Source organism: Clupea harengus, chromosome 3, assembly GCF_900700415.2.
Source record: "Clupea harengus chromosome 3, Ch_v2.0.2, whole genome shotgun sequence".
Taxonomy (NCBI): domain Eukaryota; kingdom Metazoa; phylum Chordata; class Actinopteri; order Clupeiformes; family Clupeidae; genus Clupea; species Clupea harengus.
This window is the reverse complement of record NC_045154.1, coordinates 6,742,766-6,759,106: the sequence shown is the minus strand read 5'-3', so window position 1 is coordinate 6,759,106 and position 16,341 is coordinate 6,742,766. Positions and strand designations below refer to the sequence as shown.

The 16,341-nt window shown below is 44.3% G+C and overlaps 2 protein-coding genes across 2 annotated transcripts in view; one reads left to right on the top strand and one right to left on the bottom strand.

The window, feature by feature from the left end:
- ttc23 (tetratricopeptide repeat domain 23) overlaps positions 1-6,796 on the top strand; it is a 14,965-nt gene extending 8,169 nt beyond the window's left edge. The window contains exons 6-11 of the mRNA XM_031564414.1: positions 840-1,011; positions 1,730-1,835; positions 2,603-2,730; positions 3,595-3,744; positions 6,156-6,238; positions 6,342-6,796. Of these exons, the coding sequence (XP_031420274.1) occupies positions 840-1,011; positions 1,730-1,835; positions 2,603-2,730; positions 3,595-3,744; positions 6,156-6,238; positions 6,342-6,462 (760 nt within the window). The 3' untranslated portion in view covers positions 6,463-6,796. The remainder of the gene's footprint in view (positions 1-839; positions 1,012-1,729; positions 1,836-2,602; positions 2,731-3,594; positions 3,745-6,155; positions 6,239-6,341) is intronic.
- On the bottom strand, positions 6,787-16,198 carry synm (synemin, intermediate filament protein). Its single transcript, XM_012833614.3, has 4 exons — positions 15,260-16,198; positions 13,631-13,755; positions 11,046-11,116; positions 6,787-10,871 (listed from the first exon to the last, which is right to left on the bottom strand). Exons 1-4 carry the CDS (start codon positions 16,055-16,057, stop codon positions 8,635-8,637), a joined length of 3,231 nt encoding a protein of 1,076 aa, XP_012689068.2. The 5' UTR covers positions 16,058-16,198; the 3' UTR covers positions 6,787-8,634.
- Between the last annotated feature and the right edge of the window lie 143 nt (positions 16,199-16,341).

Here is a 16,341-nt window from a genome sequence, read left to right as displayed (position 1 = left end):
AGGCGTGGGCTCCCCACAGGGCTGGAAGCATGTGTCTTGAGTCTAATAAAGACATGAGGAGTTGTCTTTAGCGCTGCTCGGGGGCCCTTGTGTTGTGGCTCCTCTGCACGTGTTTGGCGGCTGCAGCTGGTGGAAGCTGCTGGCTTATATTACAAACACAGCACATCTCCTAGCCAGAGCTATGTGTATTTTAATATAGGTGACATACTCTTTGTTGGTGTTAAAGAGGGTACTAGTATATTTGTTACGGGGTTCCACAAGGTATACTTGAAAGACGTTCTATAAATAAACTAAACACTGGTCATTTTTATTTTTTTTTCCTGAGGCTCACACCTGCTATTCCAAATGTATCCAGGGAGAGGGCCTGACTGAGAAAGCAAAAGCCTGCTGTTCTGCAGGAGTTACGTAGTTAGCGAAACCTCTGACTGTATCATGGCACTTCTGGCAGCTCCTGTCTATCTAAGTGCTCCCCTGGTCAAAGCCTCATGCTTCAATTTCACTCTGCCAGCCCAGAACCTGCTTAATAAGAAATAAGGATATAGAGCAAGGCAGAATAGACTGTGCTTCTCTTGAATCCTCTGGCCTCTCCTCTCCCTTGCAGGCTGTAGGAAAGAGTAGATTGTCTCTGTGCCACTGCCACCTTCACTTTGCCTCTTAAGGGTTCCATTTGTAGTGCTTATAGTGGAGATGCTGTCATGACCATACAAGTAATGTTCCATTTAGATGTTTTTGTTTATGCATTGGAGATGAGTCCCTTTATGTGTGTGTGTGTGTGTGTGTGTGTGTGTGTGTGTGTGTGTGTGTGTGTGTGTGTGTGTGTGTGTGTGTGTTTGTTCCAGGGTGTATCAGCGTCAGGGCCGGTCAGAGGAGGCTCTGGCTCGGTGTCAGAGGGTCCTGGAGCTGCAGGAGGAGACAGGTAAAGCAGGCAGGACCTGCTCCATCTACAGGGACATGGCCACCATCGAGCAGGCCAAGGGAAGACTGGACAAAGCCACTGAGCATCTCCTTCAGGCAAGAGACACAATCAACTGCATTCAGGACAGTCAACAAGAGTTATGCACATTTAAAAGGTTCAAACAGTTTGGACGTAGATCTTTTTCTTAACCTTTTGTATGCTTCTTGAAAGAGGATTACAGCTGTTGAAAATGAAAATGAAAAATCTTGAAGCAATACATACAGAGTTCTATACAGAGCCTCAGAGGGTTACAAATAATCAAACTTTCCTAGACTTCACTGTCACAAGAGCATGGCTCAGTACGCAGGTCATAATGCAAGGAGTGCCAGGAGTTAGTATCTGAGAGGTTAGTGACAGTCAGACGGGATAGGGCAGAGTCTGTGTATCACAGTGTGTCCTGAAGTTAGAGGCTCTTGGTTCTTCATTGCTTTATATATTATGAGATAGAGAGAGGAACCCCGGCCCCTGCCTGCAGTGTGTGACCTATTAGGTGATCTGTGCTCCCACCCAGAGCTGAGGGGTGGGATATGTGATCTGTCTGACTTCACAAGGCACTCTCCTACCCTCTCCCCTCTCTCTCTCACTCTCTCTGTTTTTCACACTATTTGTCTTGTCTATATTTCTAAACACTGCCTCACTTCCTCCCCATCCTCCTCCCGGCTCTCTCTCTCACTCTCTCTGTCTCTTTCCTTCTCTTTCTCTCTCCCTCCTTCTCCCTACCCCGTTCTCTCCCTCCCTCCCTCCCTCCTTCTCTCTCTCTCTCTCTCCATGCAGGCTCATGCCATTTCCCTGAGTCAGAGCCCAGGGGGGGTGGAGGGGGCACACATCGCTCACAGCCTGGCTCTAGCCTACTCCATTGCAGCAGAGCCCAACCACAATGGTGACTCCTTTCTCTCTAACACCACTCTGCCTCTGTGGGGCCCATGAGTGAACACACTGTTTGTGGCCTGTGTGTGTGTGTGTGTGTGTGTGTGTGTGTGTGTGTGTGTGTGTGTGTGTGTGTGTGTGTGTGTGTGTGTGTGTGTGTGAGAGAGAGAGAGAGAGAGAGAGATAGAGAGAGAGATAGAGAGAGAGAGAGATAGAGAGAGAGATAGAGAGAGAGAGAGATAGAGTGGAAATGGAATGACATCAGATACTTTTAAGTATACTCTTACTAGTCAAGTGGATACCTGGCAAGTGGGTGGGGATGTCCCACCACAACCCATCAAGATATCTCTGAGCTACCCGTAACTAGAGTGTTTTGTCATGCTGACTAGTGGTGATAAAAATGGAGGGGGAAATCTTAGGGACTTGGATGATTATGACATTATCTTATAATAGAGGGCCAAGGAACAAAAGTCCTGCTATAGCAACCAGGAACATCAACAATCAGAAGTCAGTGTAGTCCTCCTGCATCCTTAACAGGTAAGAAATTACAGAGGGCCCCTACCCTATAAGAAATGAGACAAATAAGTCAATAAGAACTAAACACGTGAGATAAAGAACATATAAGTAGAATGTTTTCAGGCCAATTTGATATTTAGAAGAGAATTGCCCCTTAACTAAATACAATATTTATATGTAGTGTGTGTTAATGTCTGTCTGTGTGTGTGTGTCTGTGTGTCGGTGTGTCTGTGTGTGTGTGTGTGTGTGTGTGTGTGTGCTTAGATTCAGCTGCACATTACTTTGAGGAGAGTCTGAGTGCGTACAGGAGTGTGGTGGGTCCAGAGGATGCAACGACGCTTGCAGTGCTGGATGACTACAGCCGCTTCCTCCTCCAAACTGGCCAACAGGAAGTGTGTTTGTCTGTTTTGGTTTCTTTCCGTTATTTATTATTTATTCATACACAGGCGGGAAAACCAATCACATATTTGCCACCTCTTGTCCCTCAAAATACTGTAAAACAGATACCAATGACTTAGAATAGATAAAGGCGATATATAGAGATAGGGATATCACACATTAAGTATGATCATTTGGAGAGCCTAAAGGAGAGCCGGTGGAGTCCCCGACTCACTGAGTGGTCACACTGCCAGGGTTCAAACTCAGAGCAGTGGAGAGGCTAGAGGTGTTGGTATTTTCTAATGGTTGTCAGTGCCTCCTTCGCGAGGCGATGAATTGATTTAGGATGTTTGAAATACACTAAACATGCCAGTCATTCCCACACAATAGTTAGACCAAACTCCCCTATGGTTGTATGTCTGGCCTGCATGTCTGGCTTTCACAATAGAGCAATACAAAGAACTGTTAGCAATGCTGGGTTACTGTGTAGCTGTTAAGTGTGGGGTTATTGAGTAATTGTGTAACACCAAGAATACATTTCTCTTACGTGGCCCGAATCTGTAAGCTCAGGTATGGCAGCCAGACATCCTACCGAAGAGGTGAAACACCTTGACCTCATGTGGGTTTGGATTGAGAAATATATTTTCCTCAGCTCTCTATCACATCTCTGACAATAAAGGTTTCTGAGATTTGAAGTCTGGTGTTTTGCCTCTGACAGATTTCGAGAAGGCATTCAGATATGGTTGTTTTAAACAATGTGCCAACCAGTTTCACTTATTTCTGGCTCAAAACTTATACTCGACAATGTAAAAATAAAAACAGGGAAAAAGGAAATGAGTGTGACATTTCTGAACATGGCTGTCTAACTGTGTGTGCAGAGGAGTGTTGCGCTGCAGCGCGAGTCTCTGGCCCTGAAGAGGAACACCTTTGGGGACCTGAGCACTGAGGTGGCCGAGACGCTGCAGCTGATTGGTGGAGTGGAGATGACTCAGGGACAGATGAAACAGGCCCACAGAACCATGAGCAAGGTAAGCCCCGGAGCCTAGTCATGTAGCAAGGGATTCTGGGATAGATCGAGCCCAGGTCATGCTTGGGCATACATCTAATTTAGTCAACTCCTAACACAACTCAATTCCAAATCACAAAGACATAGCAATGACGTGTATATCTGGAATATAAGATTTGTTCAAAAATGCTGCTACTGGGGGTGATGTTGGGACAATTAGCATGTGCAGTTCAATCTGTGTCATTCTATTGCTCTGGAATATACTGCTAGTTATTTGCATGAGTGTGCATAGTACCTCTTTTCAAAAGCAATACGTCAGCAGTGATGGCTAATACATGTAGCCGTTTCTACATTTGGTTGTTACTTCCTTGAGCAAATAGTGTCCTGATGAGATGGAAGGTGCCACATGTTTGTCACGTAGTGTCCATTTCAGTAAAATGTCACCATATTTTCCACCTTTGCCATAACATGGTATGCAATGGAAAAAAGCTTGAGAGAAAAATAAATCGCAAGTATTTTCATTTAAATGCCTTGTGGGAAAGTACTGTGAGGTTATTCTTACATAAGTGTCCGCGTTCCCATTTCTGTTTGTTCCCAGCGTCACGTACGCACAGCCTTTAGCTGCTGTTCTGCAATCTTAGAAGGCCAATGCAAAGGCCAGGAGTCAACAGAAAGCAGCACACTCCTAATATTAATAAACCCACCAGAGTTTTCAAGCATCTGCAAAGCCGTCAGATCAAGACCCTCACAAACACACAGTGTGCAAAGAGCCACTGTCATTGTAACAGAGCTGCTATTTTTTACCAGTGGCTCAGTGCCGTCCCTGCTACAGGATAATCCTGGCCGAAGGCAGTCATAGCACACTCCCCGTAGTGTAAAATGTCACACGGTGTGACACTGTGCTTTCTCTTTTTGGATGAATGCAGACAGTTGGGTCCCAGGTGTTTTTGACAGAGTTGGGAACTTTGCTGACTGCAGTCTGTTGCAAAGGGCGCCGACCCCAATTACAGCAGCATTCCATTAGGCCCTTGTAAGGAAACGGCAGAATTCTAGAATGAGTCTTGGTACGTGTTCACCGTGGAATGAGCTCGACTGAGAATTTGCATTAAGTATTACAAAATAACAGCATGTGAGATACCAAGGAATGCATCAGTCTTACCCCTATTAATATATATATCCTTCTCCCACCCTGTTAGGGGGGACCGAGCAACAAGCTGGGCATTATTCATGTGCACCAGAATATACAATGTTATAAAGCGACATTGATAGCTCCTTTCCCTCTGCGTCTGTATTTCTGCCCTGAAAAACACACCAAAATAGCACACACAAAGTGGGCTTCCTGGTTGCTAGTGCTAACATGCCTGTAAGTGAAGGTGCCTTGTTGCTATGTTGCTTTGTTATTGTAACTAGGTGCAGAAGGATCCAAGTACCCCGGCATGAATCACAGGGCCCATGTTCTCTGCTTCTGTCCAGGCCACTAACCTTTCTGCAGTACCCTTGACAGATAACTCCATGATATCATGTTCTTTCTGCCGTAATCATGACAACAGCTGTGCTATAGAGACGCCAACAACCCACCCCCCGGTTAAGAAATCTGGGGGGGGTTTAATGAGGGTCTGTATGTGCTTGTTTTATTGAACGTGTCCCTTCCTGAAGTCTCAATGTTGGGGAAAGTCTCACACTCACATTTGACATCTACTATCTCCCTCCTGATGACAACGTCCTCCCATTGCATCAACTTTAGAAACCAGGAAGGCCAGGGAAACACCCTTTTCCAAAGGAAGAAAAGAAAGATTTCTTTCTTCAATTAACATGATGGAAACAGTGAACACTGCGTTTTTCCCTGGACCTCTGAAAGGGCCTGTTTTCATAGAGTGATTTCCAGTGGTTGTGGAAATATTGCGTAATCTTTGTCTCTGCTGTTACGCAACTCTTGGCAACGGGCGTAACTTTTCAATCCCTGGAGGCCCCAGTTGTATTACGTTTCAGTGATTGAGCAAGGCCTGCAGGACGTATACTGTATTTGTAAGTCACATTTAGCTGCGGTCAGACAACAACAAGAGCCTGCTATTGTTGTTTGGACCTCTTAAATCAAATCTGCAGGCCAGCTTGCCAGTATTCTCCCACAGAGTGATGTTGTTATCAGAGCTGTGAGAATCATGGGAGGGGAAGATATCTGTGGGTATGAAGTGTTTTGTCTATCCAGAGGAGGTGGTCTGGACCTGGTGATGTGTGTATGCATTGGTGCCAGGGAAACTCCAGCTCTACGATACACTCTTCAGGCTGGACAAAACCAGCATTTATAGTCACTCTTGACTTTGACCAAAAGATTGTATGAAGTTGCATTGAGTTGAATGTTAATCAACCCGTCACAACACACAGTGTACAACAGATGGATGAACACCCACCACAAATTATTCTATTTTCTTCCAGTGTCTTGAGGTTCAGATTGCACTGTACGGACCCCGGCATAAGATGACCAGAGCTACTCAAAGAACTGTGGATATGTTGACTCAGTAAGCAAACAGCCTTATTTTCAGTGCATACAATGTATGAATTGTTTGCAGTATAACATGAAACATATTCTGTACTCTGTTCCTTATGTGTCACACATTCCAGGGCACCAGCCGTTTCTGCCATGCATAAAAGAGAGGGCAACCTACAGACAAGGCCTCCATTTTGTGCTGTTGTACCATCCCCAACAGCAAAAGGGATAAATCCCAACATGTCAGACTTTTAACAGTTCTGCCTGTTGGTACAGACTGGATGAATGGACCCCGAGCTGTCAGGGGATAGCAATCACCGTCCTCCAATGCCAGAAGAAATTAAGGCCATTGGAACCGGACCAAGACAATACTTCTGACGGGCCATACAATCTCGCCTGACTCTTTGTTCACTCTTTCAGGGGCATTTGTGAAACTGTTGGTTAGGCAACTGAAACAGTACCACTATGAATCTGAGGTGGCAACCATCTCTAATGTTCGTGTAGGGGTCTCTTTTTCTCATGCATGCCATTATTGCCTTTTACACAATTACACCAAAATAAAAGACACAGACTCCTGAATGCGCTAAAAGTTGAATTTTAATAGTTTCTGTTTTTTTGGAATATGGACCAACAAAAGTGGGTGTCCATCAACATGTGGACAGAGAAGCTGCCGAAATGATATGCCAAATTTTATAAGAAGTACACAAACAAATCCCTTTCTCAAGTCAAATCAAACCAGTATTGTCTGGAGACCAAAATATCTCCTTTTACATTCGTTAAGTGAACAAAAGCGGTTCATAATTATCACACAGTGCATGGCTGTAAAGAATTACTCAATATTTGATTCTCAGTATGCTGAAATGAAGTGTCAGTAAAGCTTATGGGTGCATCAGAAGAAAATGGCTCCACTTACAAAGTTTCCAAAAGCTAGATATAACATTCCAAACATTCCTACCAGTGCATAACACAAGACAAAAAAGACACATTTTGAATATTAGTAACACACAGGTAATATGAAGCATGTTACAGGGCTATGAGTGAATGTGAAGTGTTTAATGACACTCATTTCAACTATTTCATTACAAATCTGCACTTCCATTACTCTAAAGCTAGGGATTAATGAGGATTTGATAATTATACAGTTGAGAAATCTGGATATTACAGTGGCCAAAACCTCTCCTTCGATTCTAACATGCATGTCTCTCCCTGTCAGGCTCTTTCTCCACATGCACTGGACCCAAGCTGATACTAGGAGCCCACAATAGCAGGCAGTCATTACACCTCTTTACCTTGAGTGAAGGTGAGCCCATCTATGACTGATCCAGTGCAATCTGCGACCACGCAGATCACTTGACTAAAAACACATTCAAACGCATACTCATGACGCCATCAGCTCTGGAATGTAATTCTTTTTTTTATCGAAGGAATTTAATATTTACCTACTTTCCTGTTCCATCTCCTACTATCCCCCCCCCCCCCCCCAACTCTAACTCTTTCCTATCTGGTTTCTGTGCCTGCAAATGCATAAAAGAACATCATTTTGAGAACTCAGGATGGCTGGATTAGTGAATAGCCCCTGTAGAGGTATTTAAGGATTAACGGATCTGTGTGGGGAACAGGAAGGATAGTCTGGTATGTTTACTCGCTGCAAACCTAGACATGATGATGACAACACAAATTTAATGCCAGCTAATTTTCCCGTTTCTTTTTGTAAACCTCTGGCTTTTATGGAGCTTAATATTCTGATGTTCAGTGTATTATGCATGTTTCATTCTGTTGACGTCTTCCTTGATGAGACTGCAATGTTTTATGTATTTTTCTGAAGCTGATTGCAAATATCACTTTCCCTATGCACAAACATTCAACTACATTCATCAGTGGCATCAATCAGCCAAAAACCAAAAACATGTCTAGTTATATTACCATCCTGGTTTTAACACATTTAGTTGCATTATCCATCTAGAGTCCAAAATGGTTACTCCCTGACTGTGCCTTCCACCTTTTGGTTAATGCTATGTTAACTAAATGGTGGTTTTTGGTTTCTAATTTGCACATCATCCTTTTAAGACTAATCAATGGAAAATATAGTTTTAAGTCAATCCATTAGGTTCAGCATCCTCTAGCAAAAGATCTAAGCTTATTAGTCTAAGTTAATATAAAAAATATATATCATAGCATCCAAAGAAACCCCAAACTTAAAAATATAAGGTTGGCTTCATTTGCTAAGCAGTTATAGTATCATAAAGTAACTACTTAATACTGCATGATGCTCCTTGTTAATATATCACCACAATTAATATAAGTGGTGCCTTAGTTAAGTGATAAAACATTCCTTCTTCATCTTGGCTATGGTGTGATTTATTATTACAAACACCAATGACTTTACCTCAACATGTCTATGCCTGTCATTGCTTGCCTTTTTTTAAATTACTCCTGTTTAGTGCTCTCCAGGAAGACCATAGCCACCTTTCTTTCTTCATGAGCGACCTTTAGGTTGGGGCCATATCCCGCCATCACCTCCTGGTCGCTGGCCCCCTCCTCCCGCTGAAGGAGACCTTGGACATCAATGCCACCGGCACCTGCCAAACCTGAGTTGGCATCCATCTGGAAAGTGAAGGTTCTCTCAGTTGGACCCAGCTTGATGTGCCTCTCTGTCTTGCTGATCTCACCCACAATGTCCTCCTCATCTCCAGCCTCCCCACTCTCGGTCGTCCAGGGCATGCCCTGTGTTGTGACTTCCTCATTGGACATCTTTATGGTGTATCCTCCCTGTGCTCCATCACTGAAAGCCTTCTGAAACGCAGGGTTTGACCGCAAGGAAGCCATTATCTGGTCCTCAGACATGTCATCATCCTCCTCACCCAGAAGTCCAGACTTTTCCAGGCTTTGAGTGACATTCAGCTCTGCCACAATGGTTGTGGTTCCGTTGTTTGACATCTGTTGCACTTTTTTGACAGATACATTGTCGGCATCTTCATGTTCGGCCTGTGTGAGGCGGGACAGCTCCTCCATCAGAGGCCCAGAGACAGTGCCTTGGAGTTTATCTAGAGCTCCCTTCAACTGCTGCTTCGGATCCAGCGTTCCTTCCTTGAGAATCTCAAGCATCGATTCCTGCACCATGGGTGAGACGCGGACCTCCTCCTCTATGATGCATTCTGGGATGCTGTTTCTAACGTATGAGCGCTTATCCCCCACATATACATCATCTGGATGGTCTCTCAACCTGTCACTCTCCTCTGAAAAGGGTTTTTTCATGGAGAAAGCTCCCTCCTGGTAGTACCTTTCATCTGACAGGTCATCCACCACTCCGTAATGTCCGTAGGACCCTAAACCACCTTCTTCTGCCTCTGATAGGTTGTCCTCTGGGGTGGAGACAAAATACTCTTGGGATTCCTGATCCTGGGAAGAGTACGGAGTCCCCATGTCAGTGGAACTTTCCTGAATCCGAACTGATCCATTCCTCTCATATCCTGTTTCCTTCGTTGAGGCCTTCATGGCCTCCCCACTGGTTTGATTCTGCTTGCCAGCCTGCGGCACATTCTCTGGCTCTTCAACTTGGAAGAACATTGAGGAAGGTTGTGTGAAGGCTAGGTGTGACATCAATTCAGTTTCCTCATCACTTGAGGACTCAACTGGCTCCTCAATGATGCTGATGTTCACTGTCTTGTTTTCCATGCTTTCCCCATCCTTCAGTCCCAGGCCAATGAGGTTCTGGATCATGCTTGCAGTATGGGTTCCCTTAATGTCCTCCAAAGTTACTGTCTTCACTCCTCTACTCATGAGCTCCTCCAGTGCAGTGTCCTGTGAAAAATCGAATTCCTCTTGCACCTTGGACTCTAGTATAATCTGTGTTTTAGTTGTCCCATCCTCCTCTTCAATTTTCTCAACATGGTAAGTCATCTTTGAGTCAGGCGCAGAGAGATCTACACCCAACCCAGCTGGCTTCATAACATTTTCAATGATCTCCTCCATCAGGACTGTATCTAATACTTTCTTTTCTGTGGTTGTGCCCTTGGTTTTCTCTGCATGCCCATGAGCTCTTTCTGCATTCTGCATGAGCTCTTTCTGGTCTCTGCCATCGGACGTTTTGTCTTGTCTTCTCAAATCTGTCTTGTCGTCATTCTGTTTCTGCTGGCGGTCAAGAGGAGGTGACACAACTCTCACAGATTTCTGCTCTGTGGGGACCGAAGCAGCAACTTGAGCATAGGAACCCCTCATAGATTGCTCTGACGCCTCTGTAACTTTCACACTCTTGTCTTGAACCACTTCCCTCTTCACCGCTGTCTCCTTCCACTGGGCACTTGGGGCGCTTGGTTTGGAGGCGCTTGCAGTGGCAGCCGCAGCTGTGGCAGCAGCCTGTGAGGCTTTGGTGAAAGCCAACATGTCCCTCCTGTCTGCTGGACTTTGATTGGCTGCTCGGGCAGAGACACTGATCATGTCCCTCCTGTCTGCTGAACTTTGATGGGCTGCTCGGCCAGAGACACTGATCGGGACAACACGCGATGCACTTTTGGACTCAGTGTGGCTTGACAGGGTGGAAGTGGCAGTTCTCACGCCAGTTATGGGTTCCATGTATCTCTCGAAGCCGGTTAACTGGAAGTGGGGTCTGATGTCAATCCTGCCCATGGCTTTTGGAGTGTGAGGGTGCACTGGCATCTTGATATCTGGAAAGCACAAATGTCACACATATTGTCACCTCGTTTGTTTAGCTCTGAGGTAAGCATGATGTAAACTCTGAAACTGTTGATATAAAAGTGTTTTTTTTTTTAAAGACTGATTTAAATGGACAAGTACAAATCTAAAGAAGAAAAAGAGTACAGGGCATTAATGCTTAATACCTATTACTCTTTCTCTTGAGTGAAGATCGGACCTCATTTGGGCATGCCTCCCCTCCCCTTCCAAGAGAGCCCTGGGGGAAAAAAAATGTAAGGTAAACATACAGCAGTAGGCTAAGTTAACTTGAAGGTCATGTGAAGCTGACTTGTGTTGTGGTGCTTTCCTAACACAAAACTGAGCTACTTTCACCTCTCTGGGGGATGCTGACCACTCTGCTCTGCCATCCCAAAGCCACAGATTACACTTAGCGGATGACTACAAAACGACAAAACGAAACCATAGACCTGCTCGTCAAGGAAACAAACCAAAGGTCAACGACAACACCCGACACTAATAATAACGCAATGAAAGTGAAGTCTGCTATCTGATCACCTACCTTAACAATTCACTGCTGTGCCCTATGTGTGTCTAGTATTCTGACGAAGCAATGAAACACAAAAAAGTTGTGAGCACTTTGGCGTGCCCAGAGCCGGTGTGTCTGTCCCCTGTGAGGCTGCTGAAAGACCGACCTAAAAATAACAGCCAGAATGCACTCCTGTCTGTTTTCTTTATGGATTAGAATGCTCTGGTCTGACACACACACACACATGGAAAGACTCAGTGGCTTTTCCAGGACGTCTCTGAAGATGACATTTAACCTTCTCTAAACATCTCACAGAAGGCACTTTTCAGAAGTGCTAGCTAAGGAAAGAGAAGAGGACAAACAGGTTCCAAACAAGACTGAGAAATTAAGAGTCAAGAAAACACAATGAAACGAGGATGATGTTACTGGTGAGAAATGATGAAAATAGAAGTAAGCAATACTCCATTACTGATCCTCTGCAAGTGAAAGCCGGGCAGGCCTGTGTTGTGAGAGAACTACACCCACACTATCAAATGAAATGTGAGTACTGATTTGTTTTTGTTACTGAATGGCACAACACAAGCACCCCTTGGTGCTGAGTCCATAAGTGAAGTAACTCTATCTATAAACTATGTAGCAGGAGTGTTGCCTATAAATACTCCTGAAATTTAGTATTGAATACAGCGTGTGATATCTCTTGGCAGAAGATATTTCAGGAAGCAATAAAGGGAATTATTTCTATTCTATGGTGCCAAAGTTATCCTACCTCCAGCTTCAGTTATGATGGCCAAACTTTTTGAAGCACTGGCTTAATATCTGTTGTGTAACATTGACTAACCCCTCAATGAAGATTATGGCATTGCTGCGTCAAAGACACCTGTCCCTATACTTGTTCTGGTGTAAGATTCACAAAAGGGTTCATTCTTCAAGAAGGAAGAGGGGAGGAAGGTTCAGTGACCCTGTCACTTAGGACTGCCAGTTGTCAAGTGCTAAAGTCACTAAAAATACATTCCTAGATCAACACAGGGTCCTGACAGACCTCTGAACAGTGGACTGAGAACTGCCATGGCATTAGCTTTAACAACGATTTACATTTTTTTTTAATTGACCACAATAAAGATCATGTCAGCACAATTTGAGCTGAGATCACTTAACAACTCTGCTACCATATTCAAAAATCCAATGAACCAGATGGCAGTAAAGTACATGGGGCAAATAATAAATGCCTCTCTGTGATTCCGCATTTCTTAAGTGCCTGTGCCATCGCCAGTGAAGGACTATGGGTAGCTTTTAGCACGTCCTTGTCACTGGGACAGAAGTAATGTGGATATAAATATTTAATCTCAGTGAAAGCATGAGGGAGGACATTCTGTTTGGTATTTCAGATTGCAGAGGACGCTGGTTACTCTCACACGCCTAAAACAGGCGGTGTGAAAATCTCCCTCTTGATTTTGGCATTTCTATTAATTGTGGAGAATGTAGCCATGGAAAAACTTCCAGGACTGTAGCCCCTTCTGAGCTCCAGAGGACATTCTTTATTGCATTTGGAGGGTTATGAACCATTCATCCAAAAAACTACTGAGTCTTTTGAACCTTTTTCCATTTGGGGTTGATCAAAGATTCCGTCTTGACAATGATCCTGAATTTAGAGTTACTTAATGGAAACTATTGTTGCAGCCCAAAGTACATTTCTGTCATTCTCTACCCACTTACTCACCTTAAAACCCAGTGACAGCCCTGTTAATATAATTATATTATATGTATGCAGTATACTGTATGCTGTATTTATAGTTCTCTCCTGAGGAACAGATAAGGAGGTATACACCGGAATCCTCCAACTAGGGACAGTGACTTTCTTTCTATTTGTCCAGTTTTTTTCTTGTCACTGACATTTGGCTGGATAACTCACTATTGACTGCACTGACATAGAAAACTTGTACGAGTGACTACTGGCATGTATTGAAGAGGTTAATGACAGAATTTTCATTTTGGGGTGATCAACTCCTGAATAATGGCATATAGTTGACAGGAAGCCTGAGTTTACAGCTTCATGTAGATATCAGAAATGTCTAACATTATCTCTCACCTGCTGTCCTTTAAGAAACTATACACTGCACATTACTACAGGTCGTAACACAGAGTGTCTTTCTTCGTCTGTAAACACCTTTCACCTTCCTTTCCCACAGAGGCTGATCTGATCTGTAATGGCTGGATCTTACCACATGATCCTCAGTTCTACTGTACCTGTATGCTGCCACCTCCATACCAAGGTCCATTTTGACCTTCATGAGAACCTGGTGATCCTGCAACTTCTCCGAGATGGTGTTGGCAAGCATAACGCGCTCGTGCTCCAATTCATCAACAATCACCTGCATCAAACATGAGAAATGGTAAAGCCTATAAGTTGCGTTACCCTCTTCAATGCCACTCATTTTAAAAATAGTGTTCTGGCCATATTAATGTGTTGGTAACTTTCACAGTTGTCTCCAGTTTTTAGTGGATGCACAAGTTGTGTGATGATGCATTCAGAGTCGTCTCATCTGAATAAGATGCCAATAAACCAGTGATCATTATTATTGAGTGCAACATGACAGAATCAGTGAACACAAGGGTGGGCCTTTACAATTATTGCCCAACTCATCTGAACCTGTTTGAGTTGGTTTTGGCAGTGTTTAATAAATGTGTATTTTGAGCAGTGCTTCTCATGTGCAGCACCTGTTCAAGGGCTCTAGCGACACCTCCCCCCTCCCTGGGGCTCCCTTCACGGAAGTGAATGGTTAACTGGACATGGGCCAGCTGGAGGAATCATGGGGGATCCTCCCAATGCCTCAGATGTAGATAACACTCATTAGGACTGGCAAACTCCCTTCCTTACACAGTGTCTATAGCCTTGGAAATCCCCTCCTGCTGCCAATTGTGGACTTAGGTATAGATTACTTATGCAAATTAGGTTGTGTGCATCATGTCAATTTATATGTGCACGCTGTTGTACTCATTATTACAAATGTAGTTTTATCACTAACAAAGACATATATCACTGCCAAAAACATACATTGATTTGTAGCTGCTCGTTGCTCCTTGAATTGAACGGCATTGCCAGAGGAATTTGTAGTAAAGCAATTTTACGCTAACTGCCCTACTGACAGACTTAATACATTTGGGTGCCTAGACCTAGACTCCCATAGATTGAAATCTATGTGTCCCCATCAAATCAAAACATTTCATTATATGGATTTAGGAACATTAAGCGTCATGGTCCCTAATCATTTTAGTCGTTGTCCTGGTGAGCCCTGAGAGACACTTCCTGGAGTGTGTCTCTTCACATGTCTGTCTCCAGGGCCTGGACAAGAACAGGTGGAGGAGAGATGGATTATTTTCCAGTAGCACTCCAAACCCCTTCCAAGCAGGAGGCTACACATATGCACATGTCTCATGTATCAAACCTCAAAGCCAGTCATCACTGGATATCACGCTATTCCACCTTTGGCCTACTCCATAACAAGCTATTTATATTGGTATAGACACTTTATATTATAAAGACTCTACTATAGTGTTGATCTGCTCTATAAAATTAGTTTATCCCAACAGATAACAATATTCCTTAACATCAATTTACAAAAACACCCTCTTAAAATGAACTCCATTTATCGCCCTGTAATGCGAATATCGCTGCACAGCGGTAACACTACTCTCTAGGAGTGGGTGTGGCACACCAAAGGCCTTAGTGATGGCCTTAGCTTTCGTTGGCAAGCAGTAAGCTTAGAGGAATGTTACTTTGCTCGGTTTCAGACAGCTAACCATTTTCCGCCCCCTCAAATTCGTGCAGCTGTTTTTAATGCATTAAAGCATATAACAGTAGATTAGCTGGTTTACCTGATACTGGTTGAGATCCTCTCCGAATTTATCTTGCATGTTCATGAGCTGATCCTCCAGATGCATTTGTACTTGGCTCTGTCTATCAATTTCAGCCCGTAGCCTATTCAGTTCCGAGACATACTGCATTTTTTCCCGTTCCATGTCCTCCAGTCTCGCCTGGTCGCCTTTGATGGACTGTTCCATCTCCTCCACCCTGATTCGATACATGTCGTACGTGTCCATCCAGCTTTCGGACAAAGACAGAGCAAACTGCTCGACCTCTTCCATCGTAGGGGCTGAGAGACCGTGATATTGTTGGGTGCCGACAGGTACAATTCTAGAGTGAGCCTGATTTCGGAAATGGGCGATTTCTTGCCTCTGAGCATCCTCCAGAAACTTGTATTCATTCTCTAGTTCAATCAAGCGTGCCTCCAGTGCGCCGTTAGTATTGTGGGCTTGGTGAAGCTCCCTCTCAAAACTTTTAAGTTCCCCACCTATACCTTTGCTTACTGCCGTCTCCTCTGAGCGAAGAGCCTGGACCATGTGGAACTCCTGTCGCAGCTTTTCCCTTTCCATCTCTGCTTTGGACTTCTCGAAGGCGAGCTGTTCCACCATTCTTCTCATTTGTCGCAACTCTGACTTGTGTTGATTCTCCCATTGCGCGGGCCTTTCTTGCCTGATGCTGTTTATTTCTGCGATAAGATGAGCATTTTCATGCTCTAGCTGCTTCGCTCTTGACAGATACTGGCTAAGCCTGCTGTTCAGCTCCTGTAGTTGGACCTTTTCGTTTTCAAACGTCCTCCGAAAATGCAACATTTTGTCGATGGAAGACTTTCTGAATGCAGTTCCTTTTTATTGACTCACCCTGGACAAGTGTTCTCCGGGTGTTAGTGGGCAGTACTGGGATGGAGGAGCGTTGCGTCTGCCTTGACAAGTGCAGGAGGAAGGCGGGCGTAATTATCTGCTCAGACGTCCCGTTCATCTGACAGAGTGAAGGTCTAAAAAAAAAATCAGCTCCTCGGCTGCATGATGGGATGGCTCTCCCAAGTGGTGAAATGTTGACAATGCAGTACCGTGAATACGGACGGTTTTCAGCCGTG

What these genes read in the sequence shown, in the direction of transcription:
- synm (XM_012833614.3), bottom strand. Translation starts at nt 16,057, where the DNA reads ATGTTGCATTTTCGGAGGACGTTTGAAAACGAAAAGGTCCAACTACAG. An exon ending in AGGATCTCAACCAGTATCAG is followed by an intron (nt 13,756 to 15,259) that starts GTAAACCAGCTA and finishes TGTTTGATGCAG; the next exon opens with GTGATTGTTGATGAATTGGA. An exon ending in CTCAAGAGAAAGAGTAATAG is followed by an intron (nt 10,872 to 11,045) that starts GTATTAAGCATT and finishes TGTGCTTTCCAG; the next exon opens with ATATCAAGATGCCAGTGCAC.